The sequence below is a fragment of the Mytilus edulis genome, chromosome 8, assembly GCF_963676685.1.
Source record: "Mytilus edulis chromosome 8, xbMytEdul2.2, whole genome shotgun sequence".
Lineage (NCBI taxonomy): Eukaryota > Metazoa > Mollusca > Bivalvia > Mytilida > Mytilidae > Mytilus > Mytilus edulis.
This window is the reverse complement of record NC_092351.1, coordinates 40,707,405-40,727,602: the sequence shown is the minus strand read 5'-3', so window position 1 is coordinate 40,727,602 and position 20,198 is coordinate 40,707,405. Positions and strand designations below refer to the sequence as shown.

General features: G+C 31.1%; 1 protein-coding gene across 10 annotated transcripts in view; it reads right to left on the bottom strand.

Moving 5' to 3' along the window:
• The window catches only part of LOC139485571 (cGMP-dependent 3',5'-cyclic phosphodiesterase-like), a 114,429-nt gene that overhangs the window by 69,662 nt on the left and 24,569 nt on the right, over positions 1-20,198 (bottom strand). For all 10 annotated transcript variants that reach the window (XR_011655341.1, XR_011655342.1, XM_071270160.1 and 7 more), the window contains 2 exons: positions 19,111-19,170; positions 9,680-9,797 (listed from right to left, as the gene is read on the bottom strand). Coding sequence is in view for 8 of the 10 variants with exons in the window: in XM_071270160.1 (XP_071126261.1) it covers positions 9,680-9,797; positions 19,111-19,170 (178 nt within the window). In the remaining 2 variants the exon portion in view is untranslated. The remainder of the gene's footprint in view (positions 1-9,679; positions 9,798-19,110; positions 19,171-20,198) is intronic.

The window sequence follows — 20,198 nt, the reverse complement described above, 5'->3', positions numbered from 1 at the left end:
TTATAGTGTATTTTTTCTTTATTTTTTTTCTTTGCCTTTTTCATTCATTTGTTAGTTTTTATGGGGTGGAAATGAAAGAAGAGAGGTGAAATAACTTTTTGTTGAAGGTATTTTAACTGATTTTAATATGGAAAGAGTGATTAGGTCAAGTGCAAAAAGGTAATATTTTCAGTTTTCGGAACATCTCTTGACTTGTCCATAGGGGTATGGATGTGTATTGGCTAAAATTGTAAGTTACATCAGAGCAATCTTTCTGAATTTTGGATATGTTTTTGGACTAGTAATATACATTACACACACAAAAAATTTGACAAAAAGATTAGGTCCATTTTTTTTAATGAGACAAAAAGTCATAAAGAACTAATAGAGGAATTAATTGTGGTCTGTGGCCTAAGAGGTGCATTTCAGCAAATTTTGAATTTATACTTTGACAACTTCTCTGAATGATCTATTGGTATTGATTTGTCAAACTATATGAGAAGAAATGATTTCCACTTTTATTTGATAGAAATTTGTAAAAAAAGTCACTTTTCAGCTAATATGCCCAAAAAGTAGCTTTTTCACTTTTTTCCACATTTTTGCAAAATCAGCATCCTTATTTTTTCTCTGACAATTTTTTTCTGATACCTATTTGTGTTTGTGGTATTTATTTCATGTGTTTTACTCATTTGTGAACTCTGAACACAAGGAAAAGTGGATAAAAGCATAAAAAGAGTATAAAATGTGCTGTTTTAATAGTCTAGGTCTAGCGGTCCGTACGAAGCAAGTGAAATATGAAGTTCTATGCACTTTAAAATTGTATTTCTTTAAACAGATTGCACTGAATCTATATGAAAAGCACTTATTGCAGGTTATTTAAACTTGTCTGTTTCACAGAATACCTTTATTTTCTTCTGCTGGATGGCTGTTGGTTAAAATATTGGCATTTTAAGACTGAAATTCCATGCAGGTTTTAAACAGTAAATTGAAAAAACTTTGCATCAGACCATACTTTCTACATATACAATTAAAAGCAACAGTCTTGTTACATCCAGGCTTCAAATTTGATCATATCTCAGCAAGGATTTTGGCAAAAAGAAGCATATTTCCATCTCCAATATCATTTATATGCAATTAAATATGGATATATAGGGAACGGCCTAAATTGACAACTTGTTATTTTAAGCTTGACATTGCTTAATACCATGTAAAACTCATGTGTTATGCTTTTTGAAACTTATATTTACATGAAAAGAACATTTATGATATATGTTAAATGTTTTGTTTTAACTTAACAACTTCAAAAAATTGTTGTTAGTGGAAAATATTGCATTTCATATAAGGCCTCGCTTCATTTGAAAACCTGTATTTTTTGGCATAGGCACATATAAAATTACTTTTTGTCAAATTTTTATAAGTCTCATACATTAAGTATGCTATCATTTACTTTGAATATATAATATCTTACACATTGAGACATAAAAAAGTGCAATTTGGTGTTTTGGGGAAATTTTTGAAGCCAAAATTTGAAAGTTGAAATTTTTCTATTTCAACGTCTCAATTCAGCAACCAAAGTTGAGATATAAAAAATGCCACATTTTCTATAATATATATCATATGGCTTTTAAACTTTGTAAACTGACTTATAATACACTAAGCTTAAATCATGCCAAGTTTTATTGGAATTGGTCAAGTTTTTGGCCCCTAATAGGCCCAAGACCACAATTAATGACCCAACTTTTCGTTGTTCACGAATATAGTTCCCCTTAATTATAGTGTATTTTTTCTTTATTTTTTTTCTTTGCCTTTTTCATTCATTTGTTAGTTTTTATGGGGTGGAAATGAAAGAACAGAGGTGAAATAACTTTTTGTTGAAGGTATTTTAACTGATTTTAATATGGAAAGAGTGATTAGGTCAAGTGCAAAAAGGTAATATTTTCAGTTTTCGGAACATCTCTTGACTTGTCCATAGGGGTATGGATGTGTATTGGCTAAAATTGTAAGTTACATCAGAGCAATCTTTCTGAATTTTGGATATGTTTTTGGACTAGTAATATGCATTACACACACAAAAAATTTGACAAAAAGATTAGGTCCTTTTTTTTTAATGAGACAAAAAGTCATAAAGAACTAATAGAGGAATTAATTGTGGTCTGTGGCCATAAGACTTAAGGTGGTACCTAACACTACAGGGAGATAACTCTGTAAATTCAGCTGAACGTTTTAATTATGTTGTGTTGTAAATGGAATATTAAGCTTCGCAATGATCAAATTTGGAGTTTGTCAAACTGCTATATATAACTAGTGTAATTTTTCTGACAAAACGGTTGGTTCAAAATTTTTGAAATTTTTGTATTTTTTTTAAAGGGTCAAAGTTAGTACTTTGACAAAATTTTATGAAACTTGAACAAGCCAAATTAATTTTAGTGCAAGTGTTGGGTACCGCCTTAATAGCTCATAAAAGGTCATTTACCAAATTTTTAGATGATTCTTGATTTTCTTTCTTTTGATTTGAGACCCACATAATACCAATGCAAATATAAGGTAAAAGTCCGAGTCAGCCTTTTCCCGCTATATTTTAAATCTCAAATATCTCGAAAAGGAGTTCCATGACCTATTAATATTTTTAGCTTATTTTGATCCTTAACCAATGCTCAGTACCTGCTTATAGTATCAAATTTAGATTCTTGATTTATTTAATTTCACCAAAGTACATCCTTAACTGGCCTTTTACTCTTGATAAAACAAGATAACTGATGAATATAATGACCTAGTATTGTTTCAATTAGCTACAGTATGCGGTTTTTAAGTAGAACATTTTTTGAAGTTTACAGACAGATGACAACAGACAGGCATAGAGACCAAGCAAAACTTTTATGATCTTTTGGGTCATGCATTTAACTAGAAATCACTGATCAAATATGTTCCAGTATATTTGTGGTAAAGGTGCAGCTTACACAACATAAGTCAAGTAATTTCTTCAGAAATTGTATGAAAGATAGGTGATTGAAATGATGGTGGTCATGAATTTTAAAATGATAGTGCTTATATAGAGTGATAGCCAATTTCAAACATCAAATAATGAAGGCCTCAATTATTGCATGGGGGTCCAATATCAAATGAGTATATATAAATTTTAACTATAGAATGCATAGGGAAACACTTTTAAGTCTATGTTTGTAAAAACAGATCTAGAAACTGACCATTACTTGTAATTGTATACAGATTAAATTACTGATACATGTAACAGGAAACTAACTATCTATATAGATTAAATAAATTTATAAGCAAGAAGAAATATAAACTAATGGTATATTAAGTTTGTCAACCAAACAGCACTTGTTTGGTCAAAAGTCTTCTATGTAAAGGCATTCAATCCTTAGTAAGGTGACAAATCTAGTTATAATGTGTCTGCGAATGACATTCTGATTACAAAATGAAATGCCACTTTCTACGCAAAATATCTTTATTTACCGATCACTTATTGGATTTATTTTCTGTGTGAGATCGTAAGAAGCAAGACAAGTAATGCTACGAGATGTTTATATCACACAAATTTGTAACTGACACTTACAAAACTCGGCAAATACTCTATAGAATAAACTGTAGATATATTTTATGAAGCTTAAGTTATTGAAGAAAACTTATTAATAATATCAAGTAAAGAAACCTTTCAATGGTATTGAATATAATTGCATGGAAATCATATGAATCTTTTATCAGTACAACTTACACTCATATATACATTTCATATGCTGGATGATATCAGTTCGTTTTGAATTACTTTACATTTCAAGGAAGGATTGACTAATAGCTGATTAACATCTATCAGCAAATTATAATATAGGGTTATTGCATGAATATTGGGGAATATTGTCCTGAGTAGAATTTAAACACGAGCTTGCGAGTGCAATATATGTTCTACGAGGGACAATATTCCCCTATATTCATGCAATAACCCTTTTATTGTATTTGAAAGTAAAAATTGGTTTAAACTAAGATTTTGTCATTGATGACATCATGAATTTAGAAGATTTATTGCACGCTAACTTTTGGTTACTTTCTGTTGGAAATATTATATTGCTATACAATAATATCAAATAACATGTTGTCTCATATATATATGTGACTATACCTTTCTTTGTGCTACACTGTGTTAATAATAGTACCACATATTTTTGGTAGATTGAATTTTACAACAATTGCAATTCCACTTCTAACAAAAATAACCCTCTGCCAAAAGGATTCAGGTTGGCTTGGTGGTATGCAAGAATATGATGCCTTGTTTGGTGAATTGAATTGAATATTTCAGCTTGAGTGCAATAAGTAAACCTTGCAGCAACTTTATTAGTTTCTGTTTGAATACAACATTTCTGCCCATATCCAACAGTCCTGATCTTCCAAAGCAGTCCAAATTTACAGCACTTCAATCTGGTTGACCCACTTTTAATTAAATAAGTTTACCAAGATTTGCAATATGTCATAAGCAACAAAAGGATACATTAGTTATATACAGGACAAAACATAATGTTATTATAAAATGAGATCTGTGTCTTGGGATTATTCAAGGGACATCAATCAATCTGCAACTATATGAAGGCTTTTCATAAACTTGATATTTTATTACTGAATTTCAAATCAAGACTAGATGTGTCAAAACGACACTAATGGCCCCGTCTCAAAAATTTGGAAAAACTGCAATATTTCAACAACACATGTGGACACAAACATGATGGTAGTCTCACATATCAAAAATCAACTCAAAATTTGAAGGCGTATAGAAAAAAAGTCTGTAAAATTGTGATTTTCAAATATTTTTCAAAGTCGTAAACCCTTAATTTTGACAAAAATCAGTCGAGGGGAACTAACTTAAACTTGATCTATAAATCATCATGGTTAACTCTCATACAAAAATCAGCCCAATATCTGAAGGCATTTAGATAAAAAGTGTGTATAACTGTGATTTTCAACAATTTATCAAAGTCCAAAGCCCGTAATTTCGGCAAAATGTAGCGGAGCAGAACTTAACTTAAACGTGATCTATAACTCATCATGGTTAATTCACATACCAAAAATCAGTCCAATATTTGAAGGCATTTAGAAAAAAACTCTATATAACTGTGATTTTCAACAATTTATCAAAGTCCAAAGCTTGTAATTTAGGCAAAAATTAGCGGAGCGGAATAAAACTTATACTTGATCTTTAACTCATCATGTTTAACTTACATACCAAATATCAGCCCAATATCTGAAGGCGTTTAGAAAAAAACTCTGTATAATGGTTTGTTGTAGAATGACGGAATGAGAGGCAATGACGGAATGACAAACTAGAGGCTCTCAAGAGCCTGTGTCGCTCACCTTGGTCTATGTGCATATTAAACAATGGACACAGATAAATTCATGACATAACTGTGTTTTGGTGATGGTGATGTGTTTGTAGATCTTACTATACTGAACATTCTTGTTGCTACAATTATCTCAATCTATAATGAACTTGGCCCAGTAATTACAGTGGAAAATATTTTCTAAAAATTTACAAAAATTTATGAAAAATGCTAAAAATTAACTAAAAAATTTGAGGGCAGAAAGATACCTGATAGACAATTTAACCCATGTCAGATTTTCTCTAAAGGCTTCGGCTTTTGAGTTATAAGCCAAAAACTGCATTTTACCCCTATGTTCTATTTTTAGCCGTGGCAGCCATTTTGGTTGGATGGCCGGGTCACCGGACACATTTTTTTCAATTAGATACCCCAAAGATGATTGTGGACAAGTTTGGATTAATTTGGCCCAGTAGTAACAGAGGAGAAGATTTTTGTAAAAGATTTCTAAGATTTACGAAAAATGGTTAAAAATTGACTATAAAGGTCAATAACTCCTATAGGGGTCAACTGACAACTTTGGTCATGTTGACCTATTTGTAAATCTAACTTTGCTGAACATTATTGCTGTTTACAGTTTATCTCTATCTATAATAATATTCAAGATAATAACCAAAAACAGCAAAAATTCCCTAAAATTACCAATTCAGGGGCAGCAACCCAACAACGGGTTGTCGGATTCATCTGAAAATTTGAGGGCAGAAGGAAATTGACCTGATAAACAATTTTACTCCATGTCAGATTTGCTCTAAATGCTTTGGTTTTTGAGTTATAAGCCAAAAACTGCATTTTACCCCTATGTCCTATTTTTAGCCATGGCAGCCATCTTGGTTGGTTGGCCGGGTCACGCCACACATTTTTTAAACTAGATACCCTAAAGATGATTGTAGCCAAGCTTGGATTAATTTGTCCCAGTAGTTTCAGAGGAGAAAATTTTGGTAAAAGATTTCTAAGATTTACGAAAAACGGTTAAAAATTGACTATAAAGGTCCATAACTCCTAAAGGGGTCAACTGACCATTTTGGTCAGTTTGACCTATTTGTAAATCTAACTTTGCTGAACATTATTGCTGTTTACAGTTTATCTCTATCTATAATAATATTCAAGATAATAACCAAAAACAGCAAAAATTCCCTAAAATTACCAATTCAGGGGCAGCAACCCAACAACGGGTTGTCGGATTCATCTGAAAATTTGAGGGCTGAAAGAAATTGACCTGATAAACAATTTTACCCCATGTCAGATTTGTTCTAAATGCTTTGGTTTTTGAGTTATAAGCCAAAAACAGCATTTTACCCCTATGTCCTATTTTTAGCCATGGCAGCCATCTTGGTTGGTTGGCCGGGTCACGCCACACATTTTTAAACTACATACCCTAAAGATGATTGTGGCCAAGCTTGGATTAATTTGGCTCAGTAGTTTCAGAGGAGAAGATTTTTGTAAAAGATTTCTAAGATTTACGAAAAACGGTTAAAAATTGACTATAACGGTCCATAACTCCTGAAGGGGTCAACTGACCATTTTGGTCATTTGACTTATTTGTAAATCTAACTTTGCTGAACATTATTGCTGTTTACAGTTTATCTCTATCTATAATAATATTCAAGATAATAACCAAAAACAGCAAAAAATCCCTAAAATTACCAATTCAGGGGCAGCAACCCAACAACGGGTTGTCGGATTCATCTGAAAATTTCAGAGCAGAAAGATCTTGACCTGATAAACAATTTTACCCCATGTCAGATTTGCTCTAAATACTTTGGTTTTTGAGTTATAAGCCAAAAACTGCATTTTTCCCCTATGTTCTATTTTTAGCCATGGCGGCCATCTTGGTTGGTTGACCGGGTCACGCCACACATTTTTTAAACTAGATACCCAAATAATGATTGTGGCCAAGTTTGGTTTAATTTGGCCCAGTAGTTTCAGAGGAGAAGATTTTTGTAAAAGTTAACGACGACGGACGACGACGACGACGACGGACGACGGACGACAAGTGATGGGAAAAGCTCACTTGGCCCTTCGGGCCAGGTGAGCTAAAAAGGGTAAAACTATATGGCACCGGACAATGGTAAAACTGTATGTATATATGGCACCGTCAACTTCGTTGTGGGGCCATAAAAAACTGGTGGAAACTACTGAACCAGAAACAGAAATGCCTACACTTCAGTTCAATCCTTGTTTTTTGTTGGGGTTTGTGTTGCTTTCTCTTTATTTTTCTGTGTGTTTTTTATTTTGCCTTTTGATTTCTATATACATTCCTTTTCATGATCCCTCATTTAATCTTTGGAACTGAGAGTACATATTAAAGAACTACAATCATAAGAATAACACTAACCAAGATTAGAAATCTTCTTCATACAAATATACCTTTGAACATAGTTAGGGCAATATGATCTTGCCAAAAATAAGAATTAAAGAAGGTTTGATAAAAATTGTTTGTTAAAGATCTATAATCTCCATTACTAATTTCAATGTATCTTTTTTAAAACTGATCCTTTTCTGTTTTCTCTAATTCCATTTATTAAAGAAAACTGCAATAAGAGTGACACAGTTCTGTAACTATTTGTTTGTTTAATTCATAGCTATCTTAAGCAGTACGCTTTTCAAGGTAGAATGTTTAAAGAGTAATTGAGATTTATTACTAGTAACACAAAAGTAAATAGAACTCTAGTGCATATGATTTATATCAAAGATAAGATTTTATTATGATTTTTTTTTTATTTGGTTAGGGGGAGGGGGGAGAGATTCCACATAAATCTTGTATAAACTACAATCTTATTATATCACTTGATAATCAATCAACTGATAAAAAGAATTAAAAAAAGATAAACAATTAATGGCACTGACGTCAGAAAATCTTATGATCACCATATGTATAAACAGATCTCTAAATCGAGCTGTTAGGATAGAGTGTTTGCTAACACAATGATTTTGGCAATATCAGAACAAGAATTTGCCAACTATATCAAAAACATTAAAAATATATCAGTCAGAACATTTTTTTGTGTTTCATCTTTATCATTAGAAATACAATGTACTATCTGAATATTTCTTTTTGTATGGAAATTACGGAACTAGAGGAAGAGAAATAAGGTTATGTGGTGCAAGTTTGTACTATATCATATATATTTTTCAATTTATATAAAAATATAGTAATTTGGCATAATAGCCAGCCAGACACACCTTTCTACAAAAGATTTAAAGGGTTAGAACTGCACTTATTTATACTGAATCATTCCTCTTGAACTTGGTCAAAGTAATTTTTCTTTTAAATTTATGAACCATTTTTGTGGTAAATGAATGGAACTTGGTCTTCTCGAAAGTTTGAAATTTGTGCCTCACATCCATAGATGCCAACCCCTTTTGACACAATCAGTAACAAACTATCAAATTTTCCGTATTTTTGAAAAGTTTTCAGTAATCATTCATAAACTTGCATTTACCAATAAAAATTACCAACGAGTGGTTGCAAAATGATGTGCACTAAAATTTGTTGTTCAACATGTTGTCTGTAGTATGCATTCCATTTATTAATTGTTCAGATGTTCTCAACTCGTACATTTTCGTTTTGTCAAGGAGAAGTATAGTAAGGGGGAAAGCTACTTCATAAAATGCAAGTTTGCCTCTTCGGAAGTCAGTTAGTTCCCTACAATAGGTTGATAACTCCAGAGAAACCGGAAGCATTACATTGGCGTTTTCTAAATACCGGACCAGGACGGAAATGTAATGATAAAAATCCGCGTTTTACAAAATTGAACGGCGATGATTGGGAATCCGTAACTTTTCGACTTTGACCGTAATAGCGTAGTTTTTATCGCAAAATCGGAAAAACTACGGAAAAATCGTAATGGTTGGCATCTATGCACATCTTGTAAGGCAAATTTTGTTATTTCAATTTGCCTTTCATGATATAAAGATCACATAGAAAATTCAAAAAAAAATTGTCGGCCATTTGACTAGACCCAAAATTTGCCTGATTGATGAAGGGTGGTCAGGAATATTTCTGGACCTCTGAGATTCTTCATTTAAATCTAAGTGTTAACGAGAGAAAATTAAATTACTACTAGTAACAGAATTAATACCTAGGTCTTTCTTTCCCTGAGATCCTGACCCAAAATTAAATTAATGTCTAACCAATTTGTGGATGTATAAATAGTTCCAGCCAGATGTCAAATGATAATTCTATCCCCAAATGCATTATTTTTACACCCAATACACATGTTGAATTCACCCTGACTCTTCTGTCAAGCAGTGAGGAAGGACCCCAAGCGTCCTAAGTCTTAGCCATTTTTATTTTATAGATTTTGGAAGTGACTTACCACAGAGCTGTATAATAGCTTCCTTTAAAGCACTGGTTTGTAGTTGAACTGGTGGACTAGATGTAGAATTCTGTTCTAGTGACCTGGTGTGACACAGCCTTCTGTAGCACCCCACAAGCTGTGATAAACAAGAATGCATCATTATTAACTGATTATCTGGTGTGAAAGTCACTTCACTTTTACACCTTAATCCCACTGGTGTGAAAGTCACTTCACTTTTACACCTTAATCCCACAGGTGTGAATCACATCCATTCATCAGTTTTTGGTATCCTTACATTTAGTGTTTACACTTTAATTCCCATTCCTATATTATCCTCAGTTGTCACAAATATAGAATTACTCTGTACACTTAAAATGTTTAACAGAAAAAGGAATTTTCCAATATTTTATTTCACACTAAAAATAATTAACTCAAAGCCAGGATTACGACAACAAATTCTACGGAAGAAATATAGTTTCCATGGTATACAATCCAATTCCAATATGAGTTTTTCAAGTAGCTTAGCACACAAGTATTTTACATGATATATATCTATACAACCATCAGCTCTTTTCGCTGCAACATTGGATTTTTCTGTTAAACAGAATTCTTCCCAACTGGGATGAGAATTAATTTACTATCCATAATAAAATTAAAAGACAATAGTTGCTCATTATAATTTTACTGTCTAGAATGTAGATTTACCAAAATCAATTTTTGATAACGTAAATTGATGCTATTCGCTCAAGTGACATTTCAATAATAATAAACAAATGCATTTATTGTTATTCCCTCATTCTTAAAGACATAAATAATTCACTAAATTTACACCATATATCCATCAGACTTAATTATCTGATCAATCTTTAATTTGAAGGTAATTTTACAAAATATGCAATATCCTCTTTTTAAATGCTTTCAATTGTTTTCTCTGTCGGACGATCTCTGCTTTACACAGAAATCGATGTCAAATGTTTAAGAAAATTAACTTAATAATTAATAGAACATTTTCTTCGTACAATCATGTGATATTATGTCGGGATAAGTTTCCTTACGTACAGTATCAGCCAGTGAATGACCACAACAACGCAAGAGATTATTTTTGACAAATCCCAGAGGCTTTACAAATATGTTAAGATGAAGAGCAAAGGTATAGAACCACGTCTTTACAAAACCGAAGGGATAAATGACAAGAGCCAGTCTAAGCCTCTAGCATTACTTTGTAACGACTATAATTATTTTTATCGCACTTGATTACTAAGTAAAACACTGGTCTTTTGTAACTCGTTAGTGGACAGCCAATGTCTATGAACTATACCTGAACTATCTTATACCTAAAGGCAAATATTTTTTGAATGAATATATATATACATGTATAAACAAAAAATGTATAATATAAAAATAAATATTTAATTAAGGCAAAGAAATTTAGAAGTATGATAAGATACTAAAATATCAATAGTTTTCTTAACAATTATCTTAGATAGCAAATAAGATAAATATTGAACAATTTGATGTGTCCAGAATTACACAATGTCATAAAGCTATAGAAAATGTTTTTTGTTGGGAATATAATCTTCTTCATTTTATCACACTATATTTATTGAACTTCAACATTATTACAAAAGAACCAATAGAACAAAATCATTTTGTATTGTAAGCAGTGTTGTCGTTCAGGAAATGGAAACTGTTTTCGTTTAGTTACAATATTCAATGGTAATCATATTTCCCACTATACTTCAAGCTAGATTACACATAAATTGTACGATTATCACCTCTCATTTATGCATCAATATAAACACTATTACAGAATGATCTAAGAAAACAAAAACAGATGGAGAATATGTCAAAGAGACAACACCTTGACCGAGGTGCAGAAAACTTCTTAAAGCCACCAATGGGTCTTCAATGCAACAGGAAAATACTGCCCCAAAGGTGGGCCGCAGCCAGCCCCTAAATAATAATGTGCAAATTGATGTCTTACAAAACTTCAAAACTTATAAATGAACTAATGTTGACTTAATTGTGGTTCATAATTTGACTATTTTTTTTGGTAAATTTCGTTTTCTTTCTATCTAGAATAGTTTCTACTCAAAACACAAAAATGAGAAGAAATGGTTGTAAAGGGAAATGGATCCCTATGATAAGCAAATTAGTGATTTCAACTATATTGAATTACAAACTGTATTTTATATCAAACAGCAAAGCTTTTTTTTCAAAAAATAAATGTAAGAAAATGCAATATCAAGTTCTAATTAAAGCATCAATAGTTTGCTGCACAATCACAAGATAAATATTGAACAGTATCCAAAATTACACAACATCAAATGTCATAAAGCTATAGAAAATGATTTTTGTTGGGAATATAATCTCTATCATTTTATCACACTATATTTATTGAACTTCAACATTATTACAAAGGAATCAATAGAACAAATCATTTTGTATTGTAATCAGTGTTGTCATTCAGGAAATGGAAACTGTTTTCGTTTAGTTACAATTGTTACTCACAGGAACAAGAAGAATATTCAATCATATTCAGACTTCCCACTTGACTGCAAGAAATGTTATAAAAAATATTGTAAAATTGTGTTTTTATCCACAAGTTAATGGTTCAATCAATGACACCTGCAGTATGGCAAATAAGAAGTATTGGTGATGCCAATATTGTAAAAGTATAGGTAATGCCAAAAACACATAATCAACAGTGCCTGTTTAATAATGTGTTTTTTGGCTTACCTTTACTATCTATTTGTCCTAAATTTATTTCAGCTGATATGTAATCAATTTTGCCCTAACTTACGAAAGCTGCAAGGGAGCTACTGTGTTCAGAGACTTCTATGTCCCTATTTTCTCTCTATTACCAAATACCCCTGTATGGCACTATGTCAGGATAATTTGAGAAAATATGATCTTTCTAATTTTAATGCCAAATTAGAGTGTTAACCCCATTTTTTATTTTATATTATCAATAAGCATGCAATCAAAATTGCCATAAATAAAAATACATATCAAATTTTATTTTTGACAATAATCTTACTATATATATAACAAATCAGGATGTGGAATTAATTTTTTGTACCTACTATACAATGCATGCACTGTACATCTTTCCCCCAAGAAGAAAATTCAAATTTTATTTGTAAATGTTTCATTGTTAAGATGTAAAAGTAAATGGAACATATCCGTTATAAATTTATATTTATCGTTTTATAATGATTTGCAGTCCCACAGAAATAGTTGATCTCTGATGAAAATGCACTATAAATGAAATTCATACTCTTAAAAGGATATGAAATACCATTATACAAGTAAAATTTATAGCATCTTTATAGGAGATACATTAATGCCAAAGTGTTTATATACGTCAGCCATATGTAGTACAATTTGGTCTGATTATATATATATGATTTTTTATCATCAAAGTATTGCATCAAAAGAGAAAAACATGAAGCATGTACTTAAGACAAGAGAAACCTTATAAGGGCTTTATAGATATATATTTACTATCAATACATGTACAAACACTTAAAGGTTGTCAAAATGCCATTAAAACTATAATGCATGTGATCCTAAATTTTGTTTTTTTCAAGAATATGTGTCCAAAGAACATCATGCTCCACTGGCACTATCACCTTTGCATGTTCAAGAACAGAGTTCTCAAAAAGTAGTGGTTTGTAAGATTTTATCACCAAAAGTTGGAAACGGACTGAAACAATTTTGGTATTTTGTGATAAAAATAATAAGGAGAACCAGAAGATATTCTCCAAGTATCATCTGACACCAGGGAAAAAAGATTTCAAGAACTCTGCAGTAAAATGTGAAAATCTAGGTAAAAACCCTAACTTGGCATATATTTCAAAAAATTAACATCATAACGAACATTTGTTACTACTATTACATTTCAAGTTGGTGTGACCACAACTTCATGGTATATGATATTTGACCAAAGGCAAAGCTTTAACCTGATACACAACAGCCAAAACAATAAACAGAAACACAGACCACATTATGTTCTGACTCCTACTATCTATCACAGGCAGCTCATACAATTTGCTTGTTCTAAATCTAGACTAGTGAAATAACAATATTTCTCAACTAGAGACAGTTTAATTTCAAAATGGTGAATTAGGATTACAGATCAGCATTTTAAATATTTATAATTTTAATTGAGAGAGAAGAAATACATCACTATAGAACATGTTATGATAATTATTTTTTCAAACATGAATTTAAATATATCTGACTGATTTGGGTTAAAATTTGTGATTTTCATTTTCAAACATCATTAGACTCTCAATAGCCAACCTTGAAAGCGTAACATGAATAGGTGCCATAGTAAAAATCCGACTTCTATTGAAGATCTGAATATAAGCATACTGTGAAGTTGGATTCAACTAAGTATAGACTAAAGAAATGAGATAACAGGTGTTTTTCTACTAAAAAGAGACCATAAAACATCATACTCATGGTATCACAGATAATTCAGATCAATAACTTTTTTGTGAAGGTTGATTTTTTTTTAATAATTTAACAACTGCTTGCTATTAATGGCTTTTTACATTTCTATTGTTTTGGCTCAAGTGATTAAGCAAACTAAAGCAAACGATTCAAGCCCAAGACATTTTACACATTATGTGAAAAACTGCATCATTTTCCATAAATTAATCAAATTCTAAAAGTTGATAACCTAAAACTTTCATAGTAAGATATAAGAAGGTTATCCAGTAACCAGTATACGGCGGACACATTATCAAATGTATTGTTATCTAAGTTTCAAACACATTTCAATTTTATTGAAGGTATGAAGAACTAAACAAGGACAATTAAGTCAGCACAAAAACTAAGTGTTTTTTCAATAACATTATTAAATAAACCAAGACAAAACCTGAGATTGCTTTCTCCTATAGATCTTAAAGAAACATAAAACCTAGATTTAAATGTTGACAACTGTAAATTGGAGGAAGAAATTGATTTTCTGTCCTTTAAATGTTATAATTTGAACCAAAATATTGACATAAAGCAGATAAAACAGGCGAATCAATAGATTCTGCAGAAATGTCAAGTTCTTGTAACATACTACAAATATAGACAGTTCTAATGAAAACTCATCATATCTTAATGTCACAGTGTGGAACTTGTTTCAATTGGCCCTTGATCACTGAACCCTTTAGAAATTATTTCATTGGTGCTTTAAATGTTTATGGTTTTATATTGCATGTATGATGCTAACAAAAACAGACCAAAACTGCAAGCCAATAATGGGACAGACAGATTAGAAGATACATACTTAGAAACATATGCCTCTCTACTATTGTAGGTGTGACATGAAAAAGGTGAAAGTTAACCCTCTTGCTGCCGACCGTTTTTCAAGGTTGCATTTCATATGCCGGAAAATACGACAGCTCAACGTCTGTGACGTAACATGCCAAACAACAACGTCATTCGATATATGACGTCACGACAACATGACCATGATGACCACTACATTTGGGACCAATTGGAGAAAAACATAACCCTGTTTATTTTTCCGTATTTTAATTGAAAGAGATACAGCATTGATAAGAAGCTTGCATAAATTTATCCATGGACATATGTGTCCCTCCGGCACTGCCGGTTTGGACATATGTGTCCCTCCGGCAGCAAGAGGGTTAAATACCAAGGACAGCAAGTAAAAACCATAAGTAGAAATAAAACATACAACACTATTGTTCTTTTAGGACTGGTGAGCTAAAAAGTGAACATATATGTATAAAACAGGACTTTATTACATTTCCTGAACATCTACATTTTCCAATATCGTTAAAGGTGTCGGAATTATTATTTGTTTATAGTTTTCAAAATGAAACTGGTCTCCTTGTTTTCATAGTTGCTTTATTTGATACTGTGTTTTTAAGAAAATCGCATCATTTCTATTCTACTGACACACTGTTGCATTTGTATAGTCATATTGATGTCTTTGACTACAAAAATGATTAATCACAGATGTTTTGAAAATTATGACTGTAAACAAATAGCACAGTGCATGCTGAATAGAATAGTTAAAAATCTGGGATGTCTATGACCCAATTTAAAATAGGACACAAATTTGAGGAAAGGCCATCTATTTAAAGGCTTACATATTTAAATTTCAACAACAGACATCAAACTTCAGATCAAACTTCTTAACATAGAGTTTTTTTAGTTGTATCAATCTATTGTAGGTCATTAGGAATGTTGTACGTCATAAGAAATGACTACACATCCTAATATTTATCCTTTGATTGAGTCTGTAGATGTTGGAGATGTTTTCATTAGAGATCAATAATTTGTACACAGACCTTATCATCTTGTATTAACAATCACAATGTATTCTATCATACAACGAATTACTGGACAATAATTCTTAGATATATCTCTCTGAGAGCAATAGCAACAACAGATTTTATGAGAATCTTTTTTCTTTTTAAACCAAAACAATCAAAGAGATTCAGAAATTAAAATCAATTAAAGTCTTTTAACATATTACACTGTAAATGAAGGTACATTACAATTATTATGTAAAGTAACAGTGACAACTAAATTTATTTAAATGAAAAAAAATATTACATGACCCGCTTTCTTGATCTATTTTAAATTGTTGAAATAAATAGGTAAAAAACTTTTAATATCTCATTGATTATTTTACATACTTAATTTGCTTTATAATGTCAAGTTATTGTTTGATCTTAAGAAAATAGGGTCCTTAAAGTTTGCAATGTTACTTCAAAGGAATATTTTTATTGATCTTCCATTTAGTGCATTTTTTATTACTATATGTCAATGTGAGTCTGACATTGATGTAAAAATATTGGAACATTTAGTCAGAAGCAATATGTTGAGAAAATGTCCTTGTTTATATCCATATTGTACTAAAAAATTATAAAGAGGATGTCTCTTTGACTCTACAGGACTTTTTGTCAGATACGGGAAATTAATATTGTTCATGTGTTTGGAGAGTTGTAGGCTGTAGCCCTTGCTGCCTTGCAAAGCTTGGATTATTTCCCAAATTCCTTACAGTCTGCTTGAGTACTTACACCTACACAGGTCGAAAACTGGCACATTTACAGAGAAAAAAACTTTTGTTGCAAGAGTTCTAAATACTATTATGCTTGGAGGGGCATATAAAAACATGACTCTTATTGCTAATCTCTTCACCTCATTCATAGTAAACTACGGCCAAGAAACCATATTGAACAACACTAATCTAATTTCAGTCACTGACCTTGACCTTTGAATTAAAATCATTTCTCTACTTTCCCTTTCATATATAATTCATCTGTAAATGTTTCGTGTATAGTATAAAGAAAACTCAAGTTAACATAGGTGAACCATTTTCTACGTTTCCAAAGTTTTTCTTATTTTACTATTTAACAGTGTACTTTAATCTATTTAAACCTGCACCCCCCCTAGAAAAAGTCTCGCTCAATTTTTCTGTATCTTCCATATGTATATTTTTCATTCTAATCTAAAAAGAGACACTCAAGTTACCATCCCAAATCCTTTTTTTTTACATATTTTTGTATTTTTTTGTGACCTTGACATTTGAACTGTTACAACACCAAAATGTATTAAGTTCTTCTCCTTCCTTTATTTTTCCTCTGAATAACTTTCATTCCATTCAACCAAGTGAAATTGAAGCTATCATCTGGAAATCATTTTCTAAAAATTATCTTTTTTCAGCCACAGGGACCTTTGCCTTCCAATTATTGCCTCCAAAAGTAGAACATTTTTTCCCTTTCCCTTTATTTTTGACTTTAATGGTTACATTGGGATCAGGCTAATGATACTAAAGATATCAGCCAAAAATGATATGTTTTAGACAAAAGAAAGAGAAAGACTGACTATTCGATTATTATTTTTTCCTTTGTAATGCTATGATATTTTTTGGGTAAGTTCAAACTGTTTTTGACTCTTGTGGAGATCCATTGATTCAGGGTAGAGTTAGCTAATGATTATTTCAAGACCTTTTGAAATGATAGATAAAACAAGCAATCCAACTTTAGGTGCAAGCTGCTCTTTCAATCTGACAAGTAACTTTGAAGTTTTGAGTCATTCAAGTGGGATCCATAAATTCAAACTCATCTATTCTAAAGTATAATCCTCTGATTAAAGTATTTGTGTAAATAAATCAAGATTACAATACAATATACAAATCTCTTAATAACTCTGTACTTAATCTGCTATTTGATTTCTAACCTTTACACAATTGAATAATTGATAAAATATTGATGTAAATGTTATTACATTTCTGATTATCCTGATTGATTTTATCTTCACTGCTATCTATATTTAACAATAATTTATAAATTTTTCATGACTTTTTCAGATTTGTATAACATACCTGTAGTGCTATTCGACAGCTGCATAGTAATGTATTGTAATCTGTGATTTATATTACCATAATGTTGCAGTCTTCTTTGTATTTTCATTGAAATTAATTCTAGATGTCCTATATAGTATTCAAACTTGAAATCCCTAGTAATTATAGGTTAGGGATTGAAAGAAAATAAAATTCACTTCTTATTTTGAAATTCATTTTATTTAGAACTTTTACAGCATAATGCAATGAGTGTGTAGGTAAAGGTAGAATTGGTGGTTAGCGTGCTTGTTAGCTGAAACGTGAAGTCATTATAAGGTTAGGTACACTACCCTCCTTTCAGAGTAGTCTAGTTCTACAGACACAGGGTATGAAATTAGCAGGGGCCCACATGCCAATGGCCCCTAAAATTTGGTGTGGGCTACTGAAATTTTTGCTTTTCTTGTATAGGACTATATATGTAGGCTACAAAATTTAAGCTGTGGGCTACCATTGCCAAGGTCTTAAGTTCTATCCCTGCAGAGTGCAGACAGATAGATTGGTTATCTATTGGACTAATCTACTCTTAAATGAGGGTAGTTAACATAACCCAAGAATGACTTGAAGGTTCAGCTAGCAAGCAAGTTAACCAATGATATTAACTTCACCTACACACCAAATGCATTCTACTGTAATTTGAAAGAAAGAAAAAAATGCTCTTTATCGTCTAATATAAAACTTCTTTGTTACATATGTACTTTTGAAGCACATGAACAAAATATTTTTATTTGTATTTAATAGTAAAAGTCTAGCCAAAGAACACATCATTTGATAACAATATTTTATTAAGACATTTTAATGCTAATCAAAATGTCAAACCTAACCTTTAAATTTGAAACTCATTTGAACATGAGTTTAACTTAACTTTATGTTCATGTAAATCTGGTTTTTCATACTTCTTAATTTCCCCACATAAAATATTCACAGTTCTGTAATTTACAAAAGACAGATGCTTATATAAAAGGTCATATATGCCATTTGGTTCAATAACCCAGATGATTTATAAATATAGTGTATACTGTTCTATAGTGATTTATTTCAAAATTAAATTTTAATTACAGTTATCACTTACCTTTTCTGATATTGGTTTTAAAGATTCAGGTTTGAAGTCTTGTTTTGATGAAGTTAATATCTGAAAATAAAACAAAGCTTTAGTCATAAATAAGGAAAAACAATATTATGTTTTTTTACAAGAAATTTTAACCACATTCAACCCTGATGACTGGTTTCATTTAAAATTTTTAGTTGACAATTGACAAAAATTGATAGGACAAGATTGAAATAACAATCTTTTTTCTTCTTTTTAAATGAGCATGAAATGAAAACATTCATGTACGGGTAACACATAAAGGAAACTTCAAGTTGTACCAATTGTAAATCAAAACTGTTTGAGGGAACTAAAGCATGTGTCTGCCTTTCTTGAGATAAAACAGAAATGTCAAACATCATAAGTCTATATCAACCAATAATCAATCGATCACAAGTTGAACTGTTACCTATTGCTCCCTAATGATACCCCCACTATAACTTTATAGTAAACAGGAAGTTGATGTATAAACACATCCCATTTCATTGACATACAATCTGTTGATGTTGGCATTGCACAAGGTCATGTGTTTCTCTGACTGTTTATAGCATCTTTACACTAAATCCATTGGATGTTGTATGTGTACTGATTGATAATTAGTCTTAGACACATGATTTTTTTTATTATTTGTTAATATTGTCTTTGAACTAGCTGTCATCAACTGAGAGTATGGACTTTCCTCATTGTTGAAGGCCATACAGTGACCTCTAGTTGTTAATTTCTGTGTCATTTGGTCTCTTGTGAAGAGTTGTCTTATTGGCAATTAGATCATAACATTTTTTTGTGTATTTGCCTTAGTTCAATTACATTTTTTCTATCTTATAACATAGTACACTAAAACATATCTTTCAAATTGACCTAGTACTGAAGCACTCAGTGTCTACTGTTCAATGTCACAGATATATAAGAGGATTTAAAATATAAAAAAAGATTTTACAAAATATTAGTTTCTGATTTAACATAATATATCTTCTTGAGGTAAAAGCTTAGCAAGTCAATAGTGAAAAAACAGTCACGCTTATTAAATGTAAAACTAAAATTATTGCAAAAAAACTTTTAAACTTTTAGTAATT